The sequence below is a fragment of the Papio anubis genome, chromosome 7 (assembly GCF_008728515.1).
Source record: "Papio anubis isolate 15944 chromosome 7, Panubis1.0, whole genome shotgun sequence".
In the NCBI taxonomy this organism is placed as follows: domain Eukaryota; kingdom Metazoa; phylum Chordata; class Mammalia; order Primates; family Cercopithecidae; genus Papio; species Papio anubis.
This window is the reverse complement of record NC_044982.1, coordinates 107,818,743-107,843,832: the sequence shown is the minus strand read 5'-3', so window position 1 is coordinate 107,843,832 and position 25,090 is coordinate 107,818,743. Positions and strand designations below refer to the sequence as shown.

At 43.4% G+C, this 25,090-nt stretch overlaps 1 protein-coding gene across 10 annotated transcripts in view; it reads left to right on the top strand.

Annotated features, from left to right (window-relative positions):
* IL16 (interleukin 16) overlaps nucleotides 1-25,090 on the top strand; it is a 130,070-nt gene that overhangs the window by 72,270 nt on the left and 32,710 nt on the right. For 8 of the 10 annotated variants that reach the window (XR_004185082.1, XM_009210767.4, XM_003901301.5 and 5 more), the window contains 4 exons: nucleotides 10,455-10,563; nucleotides 16,374-16,516; nucleotides 18,495-18,605; nucleotides 21,999-22,113. Coding sequence is in view for 9 of the 10 variants with exons in the window: in XM_009210767.4 (XP_009209031.2) it covers nucleotides 10,455-10,563; nucleotides 16,374-16,516; nucleotides 18,495-18,605; nucleotides 21,999-22,113 (478 nt within the window). In the remaining variant the exon portion in view is untranslated. Of the gene's footprint in view, nucleotides 1-10,454; nucleotides 10,564-16,373; nucleotides 16,517-17,442; nucleotides 17,512-18,494; nucleotides 18,606-21,998; nucleotides 22,114-25,090 lie in introns of those variants that run through there. The other 2 variants (XM_021940821.2, XM_021940820.2) reach the window with 1 other exon arrangement.

The window sequence follows — 25,090 nt, the reverse complement described above, 5'->3', positions numbered from 1 at the left end:
TCTGCATAGCCTTGTGCATGCACAAGAGGCTACACCTCCCTGCATGTGGAAACTGAGATTGCTGTTCCCAGGTGCCATGGAAAGAAGAGAATGAGCCACTGAAATGTGGAGAACTGAGGGCCCAAGTGGGGACCCAGTTGGTTCAGTGTCTTTTGGTTAAGGCCTTCTATAGCCAACATTGAAACCCCCAGAGAAAGCATTAAGTATTTACAGCTAATCTGGGTGGGCAGGGCAGGGAGAGGCTCCACTTCCTGTGATTCTCCTGGCATCAATTGGCTTTACAGGCCAAGCAGTTTACAAGTTGTGCCTTGGACTCAGGACTTACAAAGAGGATTACAAGAAAGACATTTAAAAATAAACAGACTTTAAGTCTACCAATGTGACAATTGAAATAAATGTAGAGCACGCCCAAGATGGCCGAATAGGAACAACTCCAGCCTCCAGCTCCCAGCATGAGCGACACAGAAGATGGGTGATTTCTGCATTTTCAACTGAGGTACTGGGTTCATCTCACTGGGGCATGTCGGACAGTTGGTGCTGGTCTGCAGGTGCAGCCCAACCAGTGAGAGCTGAAGCAGGGTGAGGCATTGCCTCACCTGGGAAGCACAAGGGGGAAGGGAATTCTTTTTCCTAGCCAAAGGAAATTGAGACACACAACACCTGGAAAATCGGGTAACTCCCACCTTAATACTGTGCTTTACCAAGGGTCTTAGCAAACAGCACACCAGGAGATTATATCCCACACCTGGTCCAGAGGGTCCCATGCCCATGGAGCCTTCCTCACTGCTAGCACAGCAGTGTGAGATAAAACTGCGAAGTGGCAGCCAGGCTGGGGGAGGGGCGCCTGCCATTGCTGAGGGTTAAGTAGGTAAACAAAACCACCTGGGAAGCTCGAATTGGGTGGAGCCCACCACAACTCAAGGAGGCCTGCCTGCCTCTGTAGACTCCACCTCTGGGGACAGGGCATAGCTAAACAAAAAGCAGCAGAAACCTCAGCATAGGTAAATGTCCCTGTCTGATAGCTTTGAAGAGAGCAGTGAATTTCCCAGCACGGAGGTTGAGATCTGAGAACAGACAGACTGCCTGCTCAAGTGGGTCCCTGACCCCTGAGTAGCCTAACTGGGAGAAATCCCCCACTAGGTGCAGACTGACACCTCACACCTCACATGGCTGGGTACACCCCTGAGACGAAGCTTCCAGAGCAAGAATCAGACAGCAACACTCACTGTTCAGCAATATTCTATCTTCTGCAGCCTCTGCTGCTGATACCCAGGCAAACGGGGTCTAGAGTGAACCTCAAGCAAACTCCGACAGACCTGCAGCTGAGTGCCCTGACTGTTAGAAGGAAAACTAACAAACAGAAAGGACACCCACACCAAAACCCCATCAGTACGTCACCATCATCAAAGACCAAAGGCAGATAAAACCACAAAGATGGGGAAAAAGCAGTGCAGAAAAGCTGGAAATTCAAACAATCAGAGTGCATCTCCCCCTCCAAAGGAAAGCAGCTCATTGCCAGCAACTGAACAAAGCCAGACAGAGAATGACTTTGATGAGTTGAGAGAAGAAGGCTTCAGTCTATCAAACTTCTCAGAGCTAAAGGAGGAACTATGTAACCAGTGCAAAGAAACTAAAAACCTTGAAAAAAGATTTGACGAATGGCTAACTAGAATAACTAATGTAGAGAAGTCCTTAAAAGAACTGATAGAGATGAAAACCATAACACGAGAACTACGTGACAAATGCACAGGCTTCAGTAACCAACTTGATCAACTGGAAGAAAGAGTATCAGTGATTGAAGATCAAATGAATGAAACGAAGCGAGAAGAGAAGTGTAGAGAAAAAAGAGTAAAAATAAATGAACAAAGCCTCCAAGAAATATGGGATTACGTGAAAAGACCAAATCTACATCTGATTGGTGTGCCTGAAAGTGAAGGGGAAAATGGAACCAAGTTGGAAAACACTCGGCAGGATATCATCCAGGAGAACTTTCCCGACCTAGTAAGGCAGGCCAACATTCAAATTCAGGAAATACAGAGAATGCCACAAAGATACTCCTCAAGAAGAACAACTCCAAGACACATAATTGTCAGATTAACCAAAATTGAAATGAAGTAAAAAATGTTAAGGGCAGCTAGAGAGAAAGGTCAGGTTACCCACAAAGGGAAGCCCATCAGACTAACAGCAGATCTCTCGGCAGAAACTCTCCAAGCCAGAAGAGAGTGGGGGCCAATATTCAACATTCTTAAAGAAAAGAATTTTCAACCCAGAATTTCATATCCAGCCAAACTAAGTTTCATAAGTGAAGGAGAAATAAAATCCTTTACAGACGAGCAAATGCTTAGAGATTTTGTCACCACCCGGCCTGCCCTGCAAGAGATCCTGAAGGAAGCACTAAACATGGAAAGGAACAATAGGTACCAGCCATTGCAAAAACATGCCAAAATGTAAAGTCCATCGATGCTAGGAAGAAATTGCATCAACTAATGAGCAAAATAACCAGCTAATATCATAATGACAGGATCAAGTTCATACATAACAATATTAACCTTAAATGTAAATGGACTAAATTGTTCAATTAAAAGACACAGACTGGTAAATTGGATAGAGTCAAGACCCATCAGTTTGCTGTATTCAGGAGACCCATCTCACATGCAGAGACACACATAGGCTCAAAATAAAGGGATAGAGGAAGATCTATCAAGCAAATGGAAAATAAAAAAAAAGCAGGGATTGCAATCCTGGTCTCTGATAAAACAGACTTTAAACCGTCAAAGGTCAAAAGAGACAAAGAAGGCCATTACATAATGGTAAAGAGATCAATTCATCAGGAAGAGCTAACTATCCTAAATATATATGCACCCAATACAGGAGCACTCAGATTCATAAAGCATGTCCTTAGAGAGTTACAAAGAGACTTAGACTCCCATACAATAATAATGGGAGACTTTAACACCCCACTGTCAACATTAGACAGATCAACGAGACAGAAAGTTAACAAGGATATCCAGGAATTGAACTCAACTCTGCACCAAGTGGACCTAATAGACATCTACAGAACCCTCCACCCCAAATCAACAGAATATACATTCTTCTCAGCACCACATTGCACTTATTCCAAAATTGACCACATAGTTGGAAGTGAAGCACTCCTCAGCAAATGTACAAGAGCAGAAATTATAACAAACTGTCTGTCAGACCACAGTGCAATCAAACTAGAACTCAGGACTAAGAAACTCAATCAAAACTGCTCAACTACATGGATATTGAACAACCTGCTCCTGAATGACTACTGGGTACATAACAAAATGAAGACAGAAATAAAGATGGTCTTTGAAACCGATGAGAACAAAGATACAACATACCAGAATCTCTGGGACACATTTAAAGCAGTGTGTAGAGGGAAATTTATAGCACTAAATGCCCACAAGAGAAAGCAGGAAAGATCTAAAATTGATACCCTAACATCACAATTAAAAGAACTAGAGAAGCAAGAGCAAACACATTCAAAAGCTAGCAGAAGGCAAGAAATAACTAAGATCAGAGCAGAACTGAAGGAGATAGAGACACAAAAAACCCTTCAAAAAAATCAATGAATCCGGGAGCTGGTTTTTTGAAAAGATAACAAAATTGATAGACCACTAGCAAGACTAATAAGGAAGAAAAGAGAGAAGAATCAAATAGATGCAATAAAAAATGATAAAGGGGATATCACCACCAACCCCACAGAAATACAAACTACCATCAGAGAATACTATAAACACCTCTACACAAATAAACTAGAAAACCTGGAAGAAATGGATAATTTCCTGGACACTTACACTCTCCCAAGACTAAACCAGGAAGAAGTTGAATCCCTGAATAGACCAATAGCAGGCTCTGAAATTGAGGCAATAATTAATAGCCTACCAACCGAAAAAAGTCCAGGACCAGACGAATTTCACAGCTGAATTCTACCAGAGGTACAAGGAGAAGTTGGTACCATTCCTTCTGAAACTATTCCAGTCCATAGAAAAAGAGGGAATCCTCCCTAACTCATTTTACGAGGCCAACATCATCCTAATACCAAAGCCTGGCAGAGATACAACAAAAAAAGAGAACTTTAGGCCAATATCCCTGATGAACATCAATGCAAAAATCCTCAATAAAATACTGGCAAATCGAATCCAGCAGCACATCAAAAAGCTTATCCACCATGATCAGGTGGGCTTCATCTCTGGGATGCAAGGCTGGTTCAACATATGCAAATCAGTAAATGTAATCCAGCATATAAACAGAACCAAAGACAAAAACCACATGATGATCTCAATAGATGCAGAAAAGGCCTTTGACAAAATTCAACAGCCCTTCATGCTAAAAACTCTCAATAAATTCGGTATTGATGGAACATATCTCAAAATAATAAGAGCTATTTATGACAAACCCACAGCCAATATCATACTGAATGGGCAAAAACTGGAAGCATTGCCTTTGAAAACTGGCACAAGACAGGGATACCCTCTCTCACCACTCCTAGTCAACATAGTGTTGGAAGTTCTGGCTAGGGCAATCAGGCAAGAGAAAGAAATAAAGGGTATTCAGTTAGGAAAAGAAGAAGTCAAATTGTCCCTGTTTGCAGATGACATGATTGTATATTTAGAAAACCCCATTGTCTCAGCCCAAAATCTCCTTAAGCTGATAAGCAACTTCAGCAAATCTCAGGATACAAAATCAATGTGCAAAAATCACAAGCAGTCTTATACACCAGTAACAGACAAACAGAGAGCCAAATCATGAATGAACTACCGTTCACAATAGCTTCAAAGAGAATAAAATACTTAGGAATCGAACTTACGAGGGATGTGAAGGACCTCTTCAAGGAGAACTACGAACCACTGCTCAGTGAAATAATAGAGGACACAAACAAATGGAAGAACATACCATGCTCGTGGATACCAAGAATCAATATTGTGAAAATGGCCATACTGCCCAAGGTAATTGATAGATTCAATGCCATCCCCATTAAGCTACCAATGACTTTCTTCACAGAATTGGAAAAAACTGCTTTAAAGTTCATATGGAACCAAAAAAGAGCCTGCATTGCCAAGACAATCCTAAGCTAAAAGAACAAAGCTGGAGGCATCATGCTACCTGACTTCAAACTATACTAGAAGGCTACAGTAACCGAAACAGCATGGTACTGGTACCAAAACAGAGATATAGACTAATGGAACAGAAGAGAGCCCTCAGAAACAATACCACACATCTACAGCCAACTGATCTTTGACAAACCTGACAAAAACAAGAAATGGGGAAAGGATTCCCTGTTTAATAAATGCTGCTGGGAAAATTGGTTAGCCATAAGTAGAAAGCTGAAACTGGATCCTTTCCTTACTCCATATATGAAAATTAATTCAAGATGGATTAGAGACTTAAATGTTAGACCTAAAACCATAAAAACCCTAGAAGAAAACCTAGGTAATACCATTCAGGACATAGGCATGGGTAAGAGCTTCATGTCTAAAACACCAAAAGCAACGGCAACAAAAGCCAAAATTGACAAATGGGATCTAATTAAACTAAAGAGCTTCTGCACAGCAAAAGAAATTACCATCAGAGTGAACAGGCAACCTACAGAATGGGAGAAAATTTTTGCAATCTATTCATCTGACAAAGGGCTAATATCCAGAACCTGCAAAGAACTCAATCAAATTTACAAGAAAAAAACAACCCCATCAAAAAGTGGGCAAAGGTTATATGAACAGACACTTCTCAAAAGAAGACATTCATACAGCCAACAGACACATGAAAAAATGCTCATCATCACTCGCCTCAGATAAATGCAAATCAAAACCACAATGAAATACCATCTCACACCAGTTAGAATGGCGATCATTAAAAAATCAGGAAACAACAGGTGCTGGAGAGGATGTGGAGAAATAAGAACACTTTTACACTGTTGGTGGGACTGTAAACTAGTTCAACCATTGTGGAAGACAGTGTGGCGATTTCTCAAGGATCTAGAACTAGAAATACCATTTGACCCAGCCATCCCATTCCTGGGTGTATACCCAAGGGATTATAAGTCATGCTGCTATAAAGACACATGCACACATATGTTTACTGCGGCACTATTCACAATAGCAAAGACTTGGAATCAACCCAAATGTCCATGAGTAACAGACTGGATTAAGAAAATGTGGCACATATCCTGATGTAAATGACGAGTTGATGGGTGCAGCACACCAACATGGCACAAGTATACATATGTAACAAACCTGCACGTTATGCACATGTACCCTACAACTTAAAATATAATAATAATAATAAATAAATTTAAAAAAAAAAAAGAAGAAAATGTGGCACATATACATGACGGAATACTATGCAGCCATGAAAAAGGATGAGTTCGTGTCCTTTGTGGGGACATGGATGCAGCTGGAAACCATCATTCTCAGCAAACTATTGCAAGAACAGAAAACCAAATACCACATGTTCTCACTCATAGGTGGGAAATGAACAATGAGATCACTTGGACACAGGAAGGGGAACATCACACACCAGGTCCTATTGTGGGGAGGGGATGGGGGGTGGGATAGCATTAGGAGATATACCTAATGTAAATGACGAGTTAATGGGTGCAGCACACCAACATGGCACATGTATACATATGTAACAAACCTGCACGTTGTGCACATGTACCCTAGAACTTAAAGTATAATTACAAAAAAAAAAGAAAGAAATGTAAAAGTAATCATTTATTTTTGGTTTGATTCTAAAAGTAGTATATACTCACTATGGAAAATATAGAAAATACAGAAAGATGTGAAAAAAATAGTATCCATAATCCCATCACCCAAACACATTCTTGCTAATTCATGAGAGCAGGACCTTGTGTTTAATATCTGCTGTCACATCCTCAGTACTTGGAACAGTGCCTGGTACAGAGTAAGCACTTAATGGACATTTGTTGAATGAATGAGTGTCACTGTTTTGGTATATTTATTTCCAGCCCCTTTCCCATGTATATTTTACATGATTGTAGTCAGTCGTCATCATCATTAGAGAGTATCTTTTTTTTTTTTTTTAACGTACTTTGATAACACAGGTATATCTATGTCACAACTCTTTACAAACTGTTTTTTTTTTTTTTTTTTTTTTTGAGACTGAGTCTCGCTCTTTCACCCAGGCAGATCCATACAGTGGCAGGATCTTGGTTCACTGCAATCTCTGCCTCCCAGGTTTATGCGATTCTCCTGCCTCAGCCTCACAAGTAGCTGTGACTACAGGTGCATACCACCATGCCAGCTAGTTTTTTTATATTTTTAGTAGAGACGGGGTGGTTTTTGCCATGTTGGCCAGGGTGGTCTTGAACTCCTTGAACTCCTGAGCTCCAGTGATTCCCCCCACTTTGGTCTCCCAAAGTGTGGGGATTACAGGTGTGAGCCACCATGTCCGGCCTGTTTACAAACATTTTTAAAGGTGCTTAGTATTGCATGTATTGTGTATACATCATTTACTTATTTACGCTCATGTGGCTAGATATTTGAGATAAAATATCCATTTCAAAGATCCTTTGCACATAGGGCTTGCTACCCATGGATAAGTAGACCAATTGACTGTTTTACCAGGCTTTCTTATGCTCAACGGACCCTAAAATGTTAATAAAATCACATTCTATTTTTTACTTTCATAGTCTCACTGGATTGCATAAAGAAGTGAAAATAATGCCAGAGGGAGGTCATGAAATCAGAATCAGGACATTAACTTGTCAATCTATTGTAACTAAGAAATATCTTTTGAATATTGTGTTTTATGAAGCATTGAATTCAGAGAACTAGTCATTATGCTAAATTCTGACAATACAGAATCTCAAGAATTCAACTGAACTCAACTACTTTCTATATAGTCACTGCTTTCTCCCCTTTAAAAGAATTCCCTGGTTAGCCTGGTTAGAGAAGGTAATTTTGTCCAAGTTAATGTAGCACCATCTGCTGCTGAAAAGGAGTCCTTCAGGATGGGTTCTCTAGTTTTAAACATTGACTTGCATAAGAAATAAAAGGGAATTCACATGTGGTTTCTTGCAGGATCCCCTTGTGTCAGAACTGGAAACAATCTTTTTCAAAAACACTGAGTGGACTTCTGGCTCCAGATGGCGACAAAGTACACTTGATTAACTCCTCCAACTGTTAGAAATTTCTATCAAAATTCAAAAGGAATATACAAATAGGGAGAAATGCATGTCAGAAACAGGGAACCATGGAAAAGGGCCCACACATTCTGAAACTCATGAGAACTTTCTGCACGACAAAGTGCAGGTGAGATTGGATTGAGGGAAGGGCTCATTAGCCTGCCATTGACCACATAAGACAGAAAAGCCAAGGGAATGAGGGAGACAGATTCCAGCAGAGCCCCTCAATACCTACCAGCTCACAGTGGCAGGGGCTGGAGCTGAGGGTGGGTTATTTGGGACATAGCAAGAGGCAAGCATAGATCCTCCCTCTGCTCTGGAAAATGCACCAGGTGCTGGGGTCTGCAAACTCTTGGCACATGAAATTAACCAGGCATTGCTAAGCCTGGCTTCTAAGAAACGCAGTTAAGTCAGTTAGGATAGAGTTATAATAGAGCATCCGTGTCTCCAACAAACTGTACCCTGAATCACTAAGTCCCAGAAAGCATTTAAGCCATCTAGTTTCCAGGCTGAGTAACCAACATCCAAAGATTCTATACCCAGCCAATCATTCACATTTGACAACCACAGAAAGACATTCCTAGCCATGCAGATATTCAGAGAGCTTTCCTGAAAGAAACTGCACACACACAGACACACACACACAGACGCACACGCACAGCATGTGCACACACATGCAAGAATTATGGTAGAGTAATAAAACCAATATAAATCAAGAATTAAGTGAAGATCATTGTGGCTAACAAAGTTACAAAATGGAATAATCAGAAAACAGCTTTAGGAAGAGAAATAAAGTAATTAATACCATCATCCTCATTATCAGTTTCTATCCCTATACCCATCCCTAAAATCTCAGGATGAGGAGAGGGAAGGAAGTAAAAGTTGTCTCAAAATCTCTTCTTAGATGAGGGAGAGTCATATTTGCTGTTTCCTTACTGACCCTGGTATGGCAATGAGTCCAAGTATGTTGTTTAATATACTGCTTACATACTCAATACTATAAAATATTTTTCTAAATTATTAGTATAAAAAGAGAGCAAAGAAAATTTGATTGGCTGGGCGGGATGATTCATGCCTGTAATCCTTACACTTTGGGGGGCTGAGTTGGGAGGATCACTTGAGCCCAGAAGTTTGAGATCAGCCTGGGCAACATCATGAAACCCCGTCTCTACAAAACAAATACAAAAACTAGCTGAGCATGCTAGTATGCATCTGTAGTAACAGGTACTCAGGAGGCTGAGTGGGAGGATCTCTGGAACCCAGGAGGTCGAGGCTGCAATGAGCCAAGATCATACCATCGCACTCCAGCCAGGCAACAGAGCACCACCCTGTCCTGTCCTGCTCTCTCTCTCTCTCTCTCTTTCTTTCTCTCCATATATATATATATATGTGCATATACACACACAGCATGTGCGCGCACACACACAAGGATTATGGTAGTGAGTAATAAAACCAATATAACTCAAGAATTAAGTCAAGATCATTGTGGATAACAAAGTTATATAATAGAATAACAATCAATCAGAAAACTGTTTCAGAAAGATAAAATAATTAATACCATCATCCTCATTATTAGCCCATATCCCTACACCCATCCCTAAAATTCCAGGATGAGGAGAGATATATAAATATATATATATACACACACACATATATATATAGTAAAATCATAATACCCTTAATAATGCATGGATAGTTCAATATTAAGAAATGCATTTATATAACATATAACATTCATTCAACAAGTATTTGTAAGTGCCTATTATGTGCCAGGTATGCCAGAACAATGTAACTTGCTTGATCCTTCTCTCTCAAACACACCTGCCAGGCTCCCTATCCACATCACTCTCTAGTTCTTTTCTTCAGAGCACTTATCATTCTCTGTAATTATCTTTCACCTTTACTTTGCTTGTTTATTGTCAGTCATCTTTCACTAAAATGCATTTTCCCCAAGATCAACATCCTTGTCTGTCTTGGTCACAGCTGTATGCACAATGTCTAACAAAGAACTTGACATGTAATAGCTGATGGATTCATTCAATTTGTGTCGTATTAGTTTATTATTAATGTAATTTATTAATTCAATATTTGTAATTAAACAAATGAATGTATATCTATGAGTGAAAGGATGATGGTGATTCTAAATCCCGGCTCTTATGGTGCTTATCATGTAGTAGGGGAGACAGACAATCTGAGTACTTCTATGATCAGTGTCAAAATCCAATTTTGCTGAGCAGTTTTCTATTCTAACTTGCTGAATAAAAAGACGGCAATTGTTTTGCAGGAATCTTCCACAGCTTCCTCTCGAGAAAAGCCTGGAAAACTAGAAGCACAAAGTAGTAACTTCCTGTTTCCTAAAGCCTGCCACCAAAGGGCACGCAGCAACTCAACCAGTAAGTGTCTCCCCAACACGTCTTCAGGAACAGGGTTCAGCTGCTCCTGGATAGCAGGAATATCAGGAGGAGGGTGGAACTCTTCTGGTCCAGGTGGACTAAACTGGCATTGGAGTCTGCTCACTTTCTTCATGGTGTGTGCATGCTCTGGCTAGCCAGAGCTCTGTGTGGTCTAGTCAGCTCTCCTCTTGGCTCCAAGTACCATGCTGGAAAGACCTGGGTGTGGGGAAGAAGAGACTGGGCTTTACTCCTGCTCTGTCTCCTGACATGCTCCTTGGTCTTGGGAAGGCTTCTGTCTCTCAGCTGCAATATGATGGAGGTTGAGGTTGGAAGATCTCATGATTTTTATTTGCTGAAAATAGAAGAGTGCTAATACAAAGTCAAGAAAATATGAAGAATGCAAGAATATAGAAAAACCTGAAGAAATTAAAATCACACCAAATCCTAATATTAGAGATCATCTATGTTAACATATTCAGTTATTTCCCTTCTATGCTTATATATACTATAAAAAACTTCACACACACACATTTATTTATATATAACTATTTCATGTCATCAGAAACTCTTTTGAAAACACCATTTTTTAGTGGATCCATGGTATTTTATTGTATGAATTTATGATATCTAGTTAACCAACTCCCTATTATTAGATATTTATAAAATCTACTTAACCAAATCCCTGTTATTAGGTATTTAAGTCATTGTCAGGTTTTCACTAGCCTAATCAAGTTGATGAATGTGTACATGAGATTTTGTCTGAGTTTGTGATGATCTTTCAAAGAAAATACAGAAGGCAGTGGCCTGGTTAAGAGCTCACATTTGGGAGCTAAGGCAGTTGGATCTGGGTCCTGCTTCCAGAACTAGTGACCTATGTAGTCTTGGGCAAGTCCCTTAGAATCTCTAAGTCTCATATTATTCTGCTGTACGATGCACCATCCTTAGTGATTTCCTATTATTGGAAATAAAAATATTTTTAAAAAGTTACTTGCTTTTTAATCATAAATTTTTACTTATTCTAGCATAATTTTCTAGAAATGGAATTTGGGGTCAAACGATAGATGTAGTTTAAGGCTTTTTATCTGTATTGCCAAATTTCTGTAGCTACTATTCTTTCAATAATGTACATGAATACCTATTTCTTCAATCATAGCCCACATAGGATTATGATTTTTAATAAATATTTGCTTTACAGTGATTTACAGATTTACAGGTATTTCTCCTTTCCCTTTCTTCCTCACCCATTCTTTGCTTTTTTACTGTTTTGTTTTGCACCCAAGACCAGCTATACAATTGGTAGGGCTCAGTGTAAAATGAAAATGCAGGATTGCTGTTAAAAAATATGAATAGTTTCAAAAAAGTAGAAGAAAATCTTTGAACTAAGTTGGGATTCTTCAATCACAGGGCCCCAGGTGACTGTGCAGGCCACGTGCCCCTGAAGCCAGGCCCACTTGCCCCCCGGGAGCTGACCCCCTTAGAGCTCCCTGGCTCCCTGGCATCCCCAGGGCTCCCTGGTTTTCTGGCTTCTGATTGAGCTCAGTCAATGGCAGGCATCCATGGAGGACTGGCAGGGGGCAGACAGCCACCAGGGTGTTTCTTCCCCTGCTCCCCCTACCTTGGTGCTGTGACAATAAATTGTGTCAGGGTGGCCTGTCGGTTCCAGTGCCCACCGGGCTCTGGTAACACCATTTCCCCACCTTACTCCTTCAAGCCTGGGGTGGTAACAGCATCTGGTACCTCAATAGGTCTTGTTATTTTTCTAACCCTTCCCGTCCCTCTGTGTCTGGCTCCTTTACCCAATTCTCAGAATCCCAACTGAGTGTGCCTTTTGTTTCTTCCCAAACCCTGATTGATGCACTGATAAAAACAGATGAACAAAAAGTACCTAGGCTGGGTGCCACAGCTTATGCCTGTAATTCTAGCCCTTTGGGAGGTCAAGGCGGGAGGATCGCTTGAACCCAGGAGTTTGAGATCAGCCTGGACAATATAGTGAGACCACACCTCTACAAAATTTTTTTTTTAAAAAAGAAAACCCACCAGGCATGATGGCTCATACCTGAGGTCCCAGCTACTCGGGAGGCTGAGGTAGGAGGATCCCTTGAGCATGGGAGGTTGAGGCTGCAGTGAGCCATGATTGTGTCACGGCACTCTGGTCTGGACAACAGAGTGAGAGCCTGTCCTGCCCTCCTAAAAGAGTACCTCTTCATAAAGGTGAAGTTAAACATTCCTTCATTTATTTATTTTGTTTTTGGTGAGTTTGCCGGTTCTTTATTGGAATAATCATCTTTTATCATTAATTTATAAAAAGCCTCTTGGTTAAATTAATATTTGGCATCATACTTGTTGAAAATACTCTCTCCAGTTTGTTGTTTTATTTTAATTTTTTAACGTTAAGGTTTTAATCTTTATGTAATCAAGTTTCCTGATCTTTTCTTTTCTAATGTGAAAGTTACTTCCACATTCAGATAACTATTAAGTCTGTGATTATATATTCTTCTAATTTGTAAATGATTTATCTTTTTTCCCTCAAATTTACTGTATTATCTGTAATTTATTTTTGGTGTTTAATATGATGTAAGAATCTAGGTAGATTTTTTTTTTCTAAATGAATAGCGAATGATCCTAGCATCACTTATTTATAATCAGTTCTTTTTACTTTGCCTTTTTTGTTTGCTTTGTTAATCTCATGCAAATGATATGCAGTTAGGTCCTTGAAAGCAAATTTGGCAATTTTTTTAAGAAGAGAAGCTCGAGGCCGGGCGAGGCGGCTCACACCTGTAATCTCAGCACTTTGGGAGGCCTAGGTGGACAGGTCACCTGAAGTCAGGAGTTCGAGACCAGCCTGACCAACATGGAGAAACCCTGTCTCTACTAAAAATACAAAATTAGTCGGGCGTGGTGGCACATGCCTGAATCCCAGCTACTCAGGAGGCTGAGGCAGGAGAATCACTTAAACCTGGGAGGCAGAGGTTGTGGTGAGCCGAGATTGTCCAACTGCACTCTAGCCTGGGCAACAAGAGCGAAACTCGTTTTAAAAAAAGAAAAGATGCTCAGATAGTTGAAATCAGTGCTGTAGATCATATTTATTTTTACTTAGCTCTTTTTATGCTTTTTATTTTGATGGTTCCTTGTCATTTGTTTGTTCTTGGCCTCTTGCTATAATGATTTTGAAAGGTTTAGTTAATTTTTGTCTCTACTTCTGATTTCCTTTAAGTTTTAATTAATTACCCAATTAAGTTGAATCAATTAATTAATACCTGACATAACATTTTCCAAATTGTCCCCCTCATGAAAGATGAGGAAGTTAGCTTGGTATTATTCATCCCTTTTCCATGGATTTTTCCATTTTGTAATTCAACATAACTTTAAATTATAAACTCATGACAATATATAGCTCTAAATACAGCTTTTTTTGTATATAATCATGACCATATATAGCTCCCCTTTCAAAAACTATTTTGCTTTGCTTTTTGCATTAGGTTGTAATAACCGCTTTTCAATTAACTCACTCAACACTCTACACTTAACTGGTTTAAACTTCCCCCAATAGAGATGATAATTTTGATACATTTCCTAGTTGGCTGGAATGCATCAACAAGCAATGTTCAGAAACAGTGGGCAGCAGTGGGCACTGAAATCGACCCCAGACCAGGGAGAGTTTTGGGGAACCCACTCTGTCCTGAGTCTGGCCCACATTCCCACAGATCTGAATGCCTAGTGGGAACTGGAGCCTCCACACAAGTGGAGCTGGGTGTGGCCTGAGCAGTTGCGCTGGGCTCTCCTGTGGCTCTGAGGTCAGGTTGATCTGCTCTGTGAACCATTCCAAGTTGGCAGCCTGTTTGTTCATCCTCATTCCCTCTGAACCCAAACCATGCACCACAGCTCACCTTCAAGTCACAGGTCACTCCTGCACTGCTGTGGATGGAGGAAGTGCAAAGAGACTGGGATTCTGGAGGCCGGGGTTATGCTTCAGACTCTTTCTTCACTGATCTGGAACCCTCTGGGCTTCCATTTCCTCACTGATAGAGGAAGGAGTAACTCCAGCAGGGTTCCCAAAGGACAAATGATGAGCCGCCTGCATCACCTGCACAGGTTGACGAACATACAGGTTTCCCCAGACCCAACCCATGAAGATATGGATCAATAGGTTGGGTGGAGCACTGAAATCTACCTTTGGGTTAAACACTCCAGATAAATATAATGCACAGGCAGAGTTAGGACTAGAGGATCTCTAGCCTCTCCTCTCACCCCCCTTTCTTGATTCTGAATCGTCTCTTTGCAGCGTGTGGTTTTCTGAATCTTTTGGCTTCCTCTCCCTCCGGGTCCATCGGGGAGGATCTGGGAGCAACTGGTCCCTGTAACTCAGAGAGGGCCACCTACTCAGAGAGGGTCACCTACAGTTGAGGCAGCCGCTGGGAGCAGCTGTTCTTGCAGGGGCAGATTTCCCTAGCCACTCTCGGACCCAGATGGACTAAAACCTCTCCCTTCTTCACCTTGTCTTTGTTCCTTTCCTCATCCCCCTTTAGGGATCTCACACCCTCAGGGATGCCACTCCTCTTTTCTTCTCAAGCTTCCCTGGCCAGTGGCTTCCTCTCTTCAGCCTATAAATAAGCTTAAGTCTTTCCCATCCTGAAAATAAAAGCAAACCCAACCCTGCTCCATCCTGTGTTTCCTTTGAACTACCACCAATCTTAACTTTTCCTCTAGGGGAATTTCTCACAAAAGCCTGTCAGTTCACTCAAGCCTCGCTTGTCGCTCAGGACACTGGGCAAACCCCGCCCCTCTCCTGGCCTCTAGAGCGGAACTGCCCAACACATTAGCCATATGTAGTCTTGAGCACTTGACATGTGACTTATTCAAATAGAGATGTACCAAAAGTATCAAAGACCCACTGGATTCAAAGACTAAGTGCAGGAAGAAAAGGATGTAAAATATCTCACTAATAATTTTACATATTATTTCTATGTTGAAAGAACAATAGTTTAGATATAACAGAACAAATAAAATATATTATTAAAATTAATCTCTCCTGTTTCTTTTCACTTTTCAAATGTGGCTACTAGAAAATTTTTTAATTACATAGGTGGCTGGCATTATATTTCAATTGGGAAGCACTGTTGTAGACAATGACACATTAAATCAGATCATCTGTGAAGGTTTTCCCAGCTGGATGTGGTAGGGTAGAGAAGTAGGGTAGAGTTCCCGGTTGGATGAAAGGAAGTCTGTGGTTTCCACAAAGTAGAAGAAGCCTGCCGCTTTGCATTTTTGCAGATATCCAAAGAATCAAGAGTTGTCTCCATGTGTGTATATCCTTGTGTGTGAGTGCCTGTGTAAGAGGCAGTCAGATAGGATCGCCGCTGCCCCTGTTCCTGCCGGGTCTCGCCTGTTTGTTCCTGTCCTGGGAAACCTTTGTGTTTTCCTCCTTTCTCTCCTCTCCTTGCTTGGGATTGAAAACATTGGGGCCTGGATCTGATGCAGCATTGTGGTTTCTGAGAGCTCAGCACACTGATTGACTTGCAGGAGATGCCTGTCAACTCTCGTTGCACTGAATGGAGGAAATGGAAGTGAGAGTTCTGTCTGCACCCTGCAGTACAGACAGCATGCGTGGAGATCATGAAAATGCTGCTCATGTCTTCCACGGCCACCTCTCCCCACCACGCACCTGGCACAGGGTGCTAAGTGGTTTACAGTCACACTGGCCCCTGGCTAATGAGGGGCTGGCAGTTGGTGGGGGCTGATATTGTTCTCAGTTGAACTTTGCATTTTGAGAGCACAAATGACTTCTTGCTGTTTTTCCTCTTCTGGTTTAGGTGTTAATCCCTATTGCACAAGAGAAATTGATTTTCCAATGACCAAGAAATCTGCAGCGTCCACAGACAGGCAGCCTTATTCTCTCTGTAGTAACAGGAAGTCCCTCTCTCAACAACTGGACTGTCCAGCAGGAAAGGCTGCGGTAAGAATACAAGGAGGGAAACTCGGAGAAGACGGGGAGAAGGGAGGGGCCCAACATTAACAGTGGCTGAAGAGGCCTTCCCAGTAATTTTTTGTCCGCAGAACTACAGAGGAGAGGGTCTGGCCTGGTAGCTACAAGAAGGTACAACCACCTCTGGGCCGGGAACCGCGTTAGAAATAGTCATCCATTGAGCGCCCCCTTGTGCCAGGCACTTGCAACTGCTGCCACGTGTGTGCTATTAAGAGCTAACACGTAAAGAACACGGCACGTGGGGGGGACCCTGAACTATGGCTTTGCGTGGATCGCTTTATTTCATCTGCACATACTCCTAAGAGGTAGAAGAGGGAGCTAGAGCTTGGACAAGTTAAGGGATTTATGTACGTTCACATTGTTGAGGTAAAACAGGGCTGGGACTTCAAGTCTGATCTTTAGGACTCTGAAGCCTATGCAAAGAGGCTTTTCACTCCTGTAATACAGTGACTTGCTTTGCCAACATTGCCGCTAATTCTTAAAACAAGCTTAGAAAGGAATATGTTGTTGGCCCCATTTTATAGTAGGACACTGAGGCTTGGCAAGGTGAGCAGCTGAGTTTATGCATCTTAAAACCTATGGGACCAGAATTTAAACTGCCCTGTGTGCTCCTCAGTCCATGACCTTCCCACTACAGGTGTCAGCTTGCAGGCAGAGAGCTAAGCAGGTATAAAGCACAATGTACCCTACACACGTCCCCCGCAGCTTGCCTTTCAGCCCCAGCCAAAGCACGCTGTGCTGCACGCTGCCACTTTTGGTCACACAGCGCCCTCTGTCTGTAGCATCTCACCCCTCCTTCTCTGATCTCTATTTCTAGAAACTGCCCCAGCCTTCAAAAATCTTCCTAAGGTTCCCTTTCTCCTGGGAACGCTCCTGATCCCTCCAAAGGCGTGGACTTCACATTTTCCCAAATGCCCATCAGGAGGCAGCTGCACTCCTCTCACAGTGCTCGCGCAGCCTGTCTTGTGAGTGTCATTTATGTTAGCATTTCATCTCACCCACTGACTCTCCCAAGCGGGGGCTCTATGGTCGAGCAATGTTTCCCTGCATAGTACATAATAGATGCTCAGTGAATTTCATTTCTCTCTTTCCTTCCTTTCCTTGAGTCAATATGTTTTTCATTCCCAAACTGGGAGTGTGGTGTCCCAGTGTTAGAAGAAGATGGTTCCCTGGTGCCACCCTGAGCTGAGAACTTTCCCAGTCCCTGGTTTTCTGCACATCTGGGGTCATACAGGAGTACACTGAAGCCAGCGCTGGGTCCCTGAGGATTGGGCCAGCGGATACTTCCTAGGGGAAGCTGCCTCCTGTCTTTGCTGCCTCATGTACTAGGATCCAGGTCCTTGGGAACAGGAAGCCTACCTGGCCGGCAGGGATGGGCTAAATATCAGCCAGTAGTAGCTGCCTGGAAGGCTGTGTTGAAAAGAATTGAAGCTCTGTTCTCATTCAGAAATAGTTAACTGCCTGTCTGCCTACCCCAAAATTACATTCTGAGTTTTGAAGTCTTTGGGTTCTGCCCCCTTGCCCACCACCTTCTGCCTGGCACAAGGGGAGTTCTCAGTAAATGTGTCTTGGATTGAACATAGTCTCAGGGCATTCTTGGTAGCTGGCTTCCCAGATTCTGCCTGAGACATCAGTTATGAGGACTTGTCCTGGAGGCAGCGTGTTCTGTGACATTAACCTGGGCCTACTTCCTTGACAAACGTTGGTGAGCCTTTTGGCTGCTCATCTACATTAGGCTCAGCAAAACAGGCTCCTAGAAGCAAGGAAGTCCCTCTCCACCAGAATCCTGCCCACACCCCACTAACCACATTCTGGTCATTATGCTGCCTGCCCTTAGAAGAAAGAGGACTTGGTTCCTCTCTTTGGCTGGGCTTTTCCCCTTCCTGGTGAGGCGGGTGCTACTGTCCTATGTGGCTGATCTTCTGCCCACTCTGGTTCCTTGTTGCAGGGAACTTCAAGGCCAACACGGTCCCTGAGCACAGCTCAGCTCGTGCAGCCATCTGGGGGCCTCCAGGCTTCAGTCATCTCCAACATCGTGCTGATGAAGGGCCAGGCTAAGGTGAGAAGGGACTGTGGCCAACAAGAAGTCCTGGGGAGCGGCAGCAGTCTCCAAGGAGCTGCTGTGTCCAGGAAAGGATGGGAATAGGACTCCTGGGGTGTCCTGGCACATCAGAAGAGACAAACACAGAGTGGCTAGTCTTTCAAAACTCACAACTGGCTGAGCTCAAGCAGCACACATTTTTCTAACTAGACAAAGTGATCATTTTCTTGTAAAGGATGCCAGTCCCTGCCAGCTGCCTTAGCACTTTCAAAGCTTGTTCTCTAATTCATTCCTGGCACAAGTTTCCAAGACTTAATTTTATCTGATACATAAATCCAAATTGTTTACATAGATTTCTGGATCCTGAGTTTGCCTCTGCCATTCAGATGTTGGCATAATAAAGCAGGGACCCATACATTAATTTATAAAAACCTATGCTACCTATTACATGTGGAAAATTCAGTGGTTGATAGTGCTTTTGGCTGTCAACTGGAGCTCCCAGAAGAGTCAGAACTAACTCTACCTCTCTCAAGATGATGAAGCATCGTACTGATCTCTGCTTCACAATTGAGATATGTCCAAAGGGGATCCGAAAGCATTGGTGGTGGTGGTGAGGTAGGGGGTGTACACATGTTTGCACTGCTCCCAGAACATGCCACCCTGTGCTTGAGGTTGACTGCGAAGTTCTCAGGCCAGCCCGAGCAGCCCAGGTGCTAAAATAATGAAAGGGCGGTTTCTTTATGTAATGTATTTTTTTGTGTGGTATGAGGGGAGGACCTAATTGCTACTTACGGTCTGTCCAGTGGGAGGGGCCCCACCACACATCTCCAGTCCTCTTTCCCTCCATCTCCTGTTCCTTCTGTCTCCTGGGAGCTTAGCAGGAAATAAAACAGAAGATAGACATGAGAGATGCTGGGATGAATGCTCCTCTCATCACAAGGGAGTAGCTGTCTTCTATGCTGACTTTCTCTGAACGACCCCATTTTCTGATTAGTAAATCACAATGCTTTTTCCCCTTGAATTTAGGTAGAAGTAATTTTTTAAAAATTGACTTTTAAATTGTTTGCAGTGCCCAAAAGAAAGTGAAATGGTAAAGGCCACCAAAACTCATGCAAAGATGACCAAAAATGGTTTAAGTTATCTTGGTGTACACAAAATGTGCATTCCATGAGTAATTTTTATGAGGCCGGGGGATAGAAGAAGATGAATCATTTGATATAGAAATCCTCATGTACAGAGCAGGGATGATAAGTTCAGAAATAAAGCAGGCTTCCCACTATCTGGTGATACAACCTACACCCCAAGATCTTGTCACTAACAGGATGACAAGTAGCAGTGAAGCAGGGGGAGGAGGATTTAGAGCCAGAAGAATCAGCAAGTGCTTGAGGTAGAGTCAAAAGCAAATCACACAATAAAACCAACCACCAAAACCCAGGCATTGTGCTGTGGGCTTTGCAATGGTAACTCCTTTAATCCCCACAACAACCCTCCTATTATCTCCTTTTATAGACGTGGAGCCGGGTGCACTGGCTCATGCCTGTAGTCCCAGCACTTTGGGAGGCCTTCTGTTTGAGTCCTGGAGCTGGAGACCAGCCTGGGTAATAGAGTAAGACCCTGTCTCTACAAAAATAAAATAAAGTAAAATAAAATAAAATAAAATAAAATAAAAATTAACCCAGTGTGGTGGCACATGTATATAGTCCCAGCTGCCCAGGAGGCTGAATTGAGAGGATTGCTTGAGTCCAGGAATTCGAGGCCACAGTGAGCTGTGATACAGCCACTGCACTCCAGTCTGGGCAGCAGAGGGAGACGCTATCTCTAATGAATATCTATGTGTATATTTTGTATATCGATATGGAGACGGAGGACCTGGGAGATTGCAGGGCTCGTCCAAGTTTACTTGGTTAGTGAGCAGCTGAACCAAGGCAATGACCCCAGGCTGCCTGACCCCTGGGCCTTGTTCTTAACCATGATGCCATCCTGGGTCCCTAGGGTGGGTGAGACTTTGAGTCTAGAGCAGCTGTCTCAGCCAGGACGAGGCTAGGGGCCCATAGAGGAGCCCTGAAGTGGCTCCTACCTCACCTTTTCCTAAACCTGTGCTACTCCCAGACACCATTTGTCCTGCCCATCCTGGAACACACACCACCTTCACCAGAGGCTTAGAATAGCTGCACATCCCCACGGCTCTCCCACTGACTCCCTACAGTGTCAAGAAGATGGCGGACAGCCTGCTGTCTCTGTGGCACGTGTTGATGCTCCTAATTAGCAGAGCGGCTCTAGCCTAGAGTAAATTGCCCATGAGCAATGGGCCTGTTACAGCAGTGGCCATCACTTTAAAGGGTCTGTCTAGGAGCCAAGCTACTGGCCACTGCCTGGCGTGCTTGTAGGTTGGACCCCAAAACCTGGCCTCCAGGTGGCAGTTATGCCTTTATCCTGTAATACGTGCTTCTTGAGCGCCTGCCTGATGCCAGACACAGAAATAAGACGTATTTACTGTCTTCAGAGAGCTTATAGTCTAGAAAGCTGCTTATTAGACTCAAGCTATGCCCGTGAGGGCAGCATGGGGTACCTTAGTCCTCAAAAAAATTGAGCAAGCCATATGCATTTCCTATGCTGCTTTTCAGGTCTGCCAGGCTGTTCTGTGAACTCACTGGCAGATTTGCAGGGGAAGCTGTGCCCACCCTCCCTTCTCTTCCTGCTGTAGAGCTCACTCAACCTTTCCCTGGACTTCTTCCTGTCTGGCCTTCTCTCTACTGCCTCCTGGCTTCTCCCCAGCTGGGACTATCTGCTGAGCTATGAGTTTCTCCTCCCAGAGTCACCTGCACAATCCCAGCATATGTTTGTTGGCTCATGGGAATCACCTAGGAAAATGGCAGATAGAGCAGGTGCAGGAGAGAGAGCACATGATTGGAGGGATGTCCATGAGAAGGGGATTGAAGAGGCCTTTGGTAGGAGAAGGGATACCCTTGTAAAGCTGCTACTATTATTGCTATCGTTGATATTTTTATGATTGTTGCTAGGTATTTTACTTTCAAACACAACCCTGTGAATTAGGTAATATTATCATTATTTTAAAAGGAGGGAAATTGAGGCTCAGAAGCAGAAAGTGATTGGCCCAGGATTGCCAACTGGAGGGACAGAGCCAGGGTGCTGGTCTCCATCCAGCCTCCCTCTGTGTGGGGAGCATCAGACTCCCACAAAAGCTCCAGACACTACCCAGCCCAGGCTGGCCTTCATGCTGCTGCTCTTGCTATTTTTGTTGTTGTTAAGTCCTGAGACCTTTGAGACCAAAGGCACCTTCTCTCCTTCTCAATCCCTTTGTTCAAGGCTGAGGCAGGCCCTCAGAAAGCATCAGCCCAGTGAGAAGCATGGACTACTACCCCTAAATCAGACCTTCTCTTCTTTCCCCAGGGTCTGGGCTTCAGCATCGTTGGGGGAAAAGACAGCATTTATGGCCCCATTGGGATTTACGTCAAAACCATTTTTGCAGGGGGAGCAGCAGCAGCCGATGGAAGGCTACAGGAAGGTAGGCTTCCCAGCCCTTTTCAGACCATGGTGGAGGAAACAGAAGCAGAATCCAGAATTGCTGGGGTCATAGAAGATGTTGGGAAAGCAAAATGTGTCTTGAGCTGTCAGGATACGGCCGGCATGGATTCTGGGGTCTGCAGGCAGTGGGGACACAGCTCCCCCGAGGGGCTCTTCATTATGACTGGCAGGTTGGTTGTGTATGTTTGCACATGTTACCTGGTACCGTTACCCCTTAGCTGGTTGTGGTGCTAGCCTGGGTGGGACTGAAGTCTGAGGGGTCTGTTTCTGACCCTCCCCTCCTCTCACCCATTCTCTCAGCTGTCTTTCCTTTTCCATCCAAGATCCTGTCTCAGTTGTTGGGATCCGTTAACACCCCCTCTCCTTCATTCTTCCTGTCCTTCCTAACCCACAACCATAGGGAAACCAGGTTCAATGCTTTCAACCCTTGTAACAGATGAGTCTGATAAACATTCACTAGGAGCTTACTGAATTCTAGGGTCTAGGAATAGAGAGAGAAACAATCAGGCATGATTCCTGCTTTGAAGAGCTCATAATCTTCCAGCCAGGGACCCTCTCTTCCACTCCCCACCCACCCTTCTCCCATTGACCCACCCCCTCTCAACTCTTTCATATCCTCACAGTACAGAAGCCTCAGCCATCCTGGGAGTGAGGGGCCAGGGAAACAGCTGCCTGTCTTCTTGTCCTAGAGAGTCAGGATCCCCCCTGCCCCCAACTCCACCCTAAAGTCATGCATGGATTATTGAGCAACAGGTTTGGCCCAAAGAGATTGCCAGGTTTCAACTCAGGAGGCAAAGTTCAGGGGCTGGAAGTCACAGGGCAGAGAGTACCCACCGCAGGCCAAGGACTGGGTCATACACCAGAGGTCTGAAGAGAAGTAACTTCACAGCATTTTCACTCTTCTCTGTCAGTTCGGTTTCTGTAAGCTATGCTGGGAGCCTAACCACCTTTACTCGTCTAACTTGCTTAGGGCAGAGTAGGCACACTACAGTCTGTGGGCCAAATCTGGCCCACCCACTGTTTTCAATATCTCATGAACAAAGAAAGGTTTTTACATTTCTAAATGGTTGAACATTTAAAAGTGTTTTTGATTCTTTCATGATATGTGAAAATGAAACGAAATGAAATCCAAATTTTAGTATCCATAAAAAAGCTTTCTGGGGACTCAAGCACACTCATCCACATACCCGTCATCCAGGGCTGCTTTCATGTTGCAGCATAGTGTAGAGTGGTTGCAGCTCACAAAGATTAAAACCTTTACTATCAGGGTCTTTGCAGAAAAAGTTTACCAACCCCAGCACTATGCAGAATTACACACACAGATTTTAGGGTGTGGGCAATGGGGAGCCTCTGAAGGCTTTTATACTATGGGAGGGACTGTGACCAGGGTTTTCAGAGGCTTCAGGAAGCAGAATGTAGGATGAAGTGGGCCATTGTGAGCCCCAGGCTCCAGCTCCAAGGACTGCCCAGAGGCAGTAACCCCAGGAGGAGAAGGGAGCAGATGAGAGAAGTGACAGCGCCTGAGCAGAGGTCGCAAAGGGCGGGTCAGTTCAGAGAGAACTGGAAGGTTTCTGGTCTTAGTAAACTAGAGAAAGACATTGCCTTACCTAGAGGAAGAGGCACTGGAGGAGGAGGAGGAAAAGGAAGGCAAACCAGATGTGTAGGTTTGAGTGGCAGAAGGGAGAGCGATGTCCCTGGATGACCACGAGGTGGCGCTGTCCAGCAGGGGAATGACATCCGTTCTCTCTCCGTTCAGGAAGACAGAAGTGAATGCAGACGTTTGGGAAACATGGACATGAGAAAAACAGCTGAAGTTACCGAGCAGATGTAGGGGGGCGAGGGGAGGGGAGGGCAGGGCCCAGATGCAGTTCTAGGGGAATAGCTAAATCAAGAGGGTGGTGGAGAGCAAATGTCAAAGAAAGGAAAAAAGAACAGTGGGATCAGAACTGGGAGAGTGTGCCATTGTGTGTTTTATTATCTTTTGTACTTTTCTGTGTTTAAACAAAGGGTGGGGGAAGGGTTGAAGTGACAAGAAAAGAGAATGTTGTGTTTTGTTTTCTTTCCTGAATGTGAGCTTGCGTGAGCCAACCTTTTTATTTTTTTCTGAGCATTTGCCTCCCTTAGTTAACAGCAATCACAAAAATTGAAGATTTCAATGAGTCAAGACTCTCAGCTAGTGTACGATCCCTGATTCTAGCCTCAAACATTGAACAAATCATCTTTTGTAACTTCTTTTAAAAGTAAATATTTGAATCTTGAATTCAGGGCAAATACATTAATTTTAACAAAAATTTTGTGTACAGATCAAGGCTACTAATGTTTTACTTTTATTCCCCTTCCAAGAAACCACTGTGTAAGATTTATTTGGCAAAACCTAATCAACCAGCTTTTACCAGATATAGCCAAATAAGGAGAGGACATTCCAAAAAGCCCAGAGTTGGGCTGTGTGGCCCCAGTAAGAGGGACATTCTAATAACTTAAAGAGAAGCCCCTTAGGTAATTAAGAATGGACATCCTGAATTTTTGTTGTCTATCCTTCCTTCAGCACACATGTAATTATATTTTGATGTTTTAAATGTATCTATTTTCCTTCCCAGACTTGGAGTCTCACAATGACAAGGACTGGTTCCTTTTATTTTTCACTTTGGCTCCAGCAATCTAAGAGATGGAACTGATTTGAATACTCTCCCCACCCTGCCTCCAGCCTCTGTTTCCAATACGTAGACTTGTGAAATAATATAGCACATCCAAAATCAAAATAAAGACATGGAATTGCCCAGCTGCTAAGAAACAAAGAAACAACTTTAAATCTAAGAATGGCAAACTCAGGGGTTGATGATGTGGCTGGGAGGGCTGCTGGATGCTTATAGACCTTAAGGGCTGGAGCTCAGATTTGAATGCCCACATGGGCAGAGGGGACAGAGCCTTGGGTCCATGTGAGGCTCTGAGAACCTGCA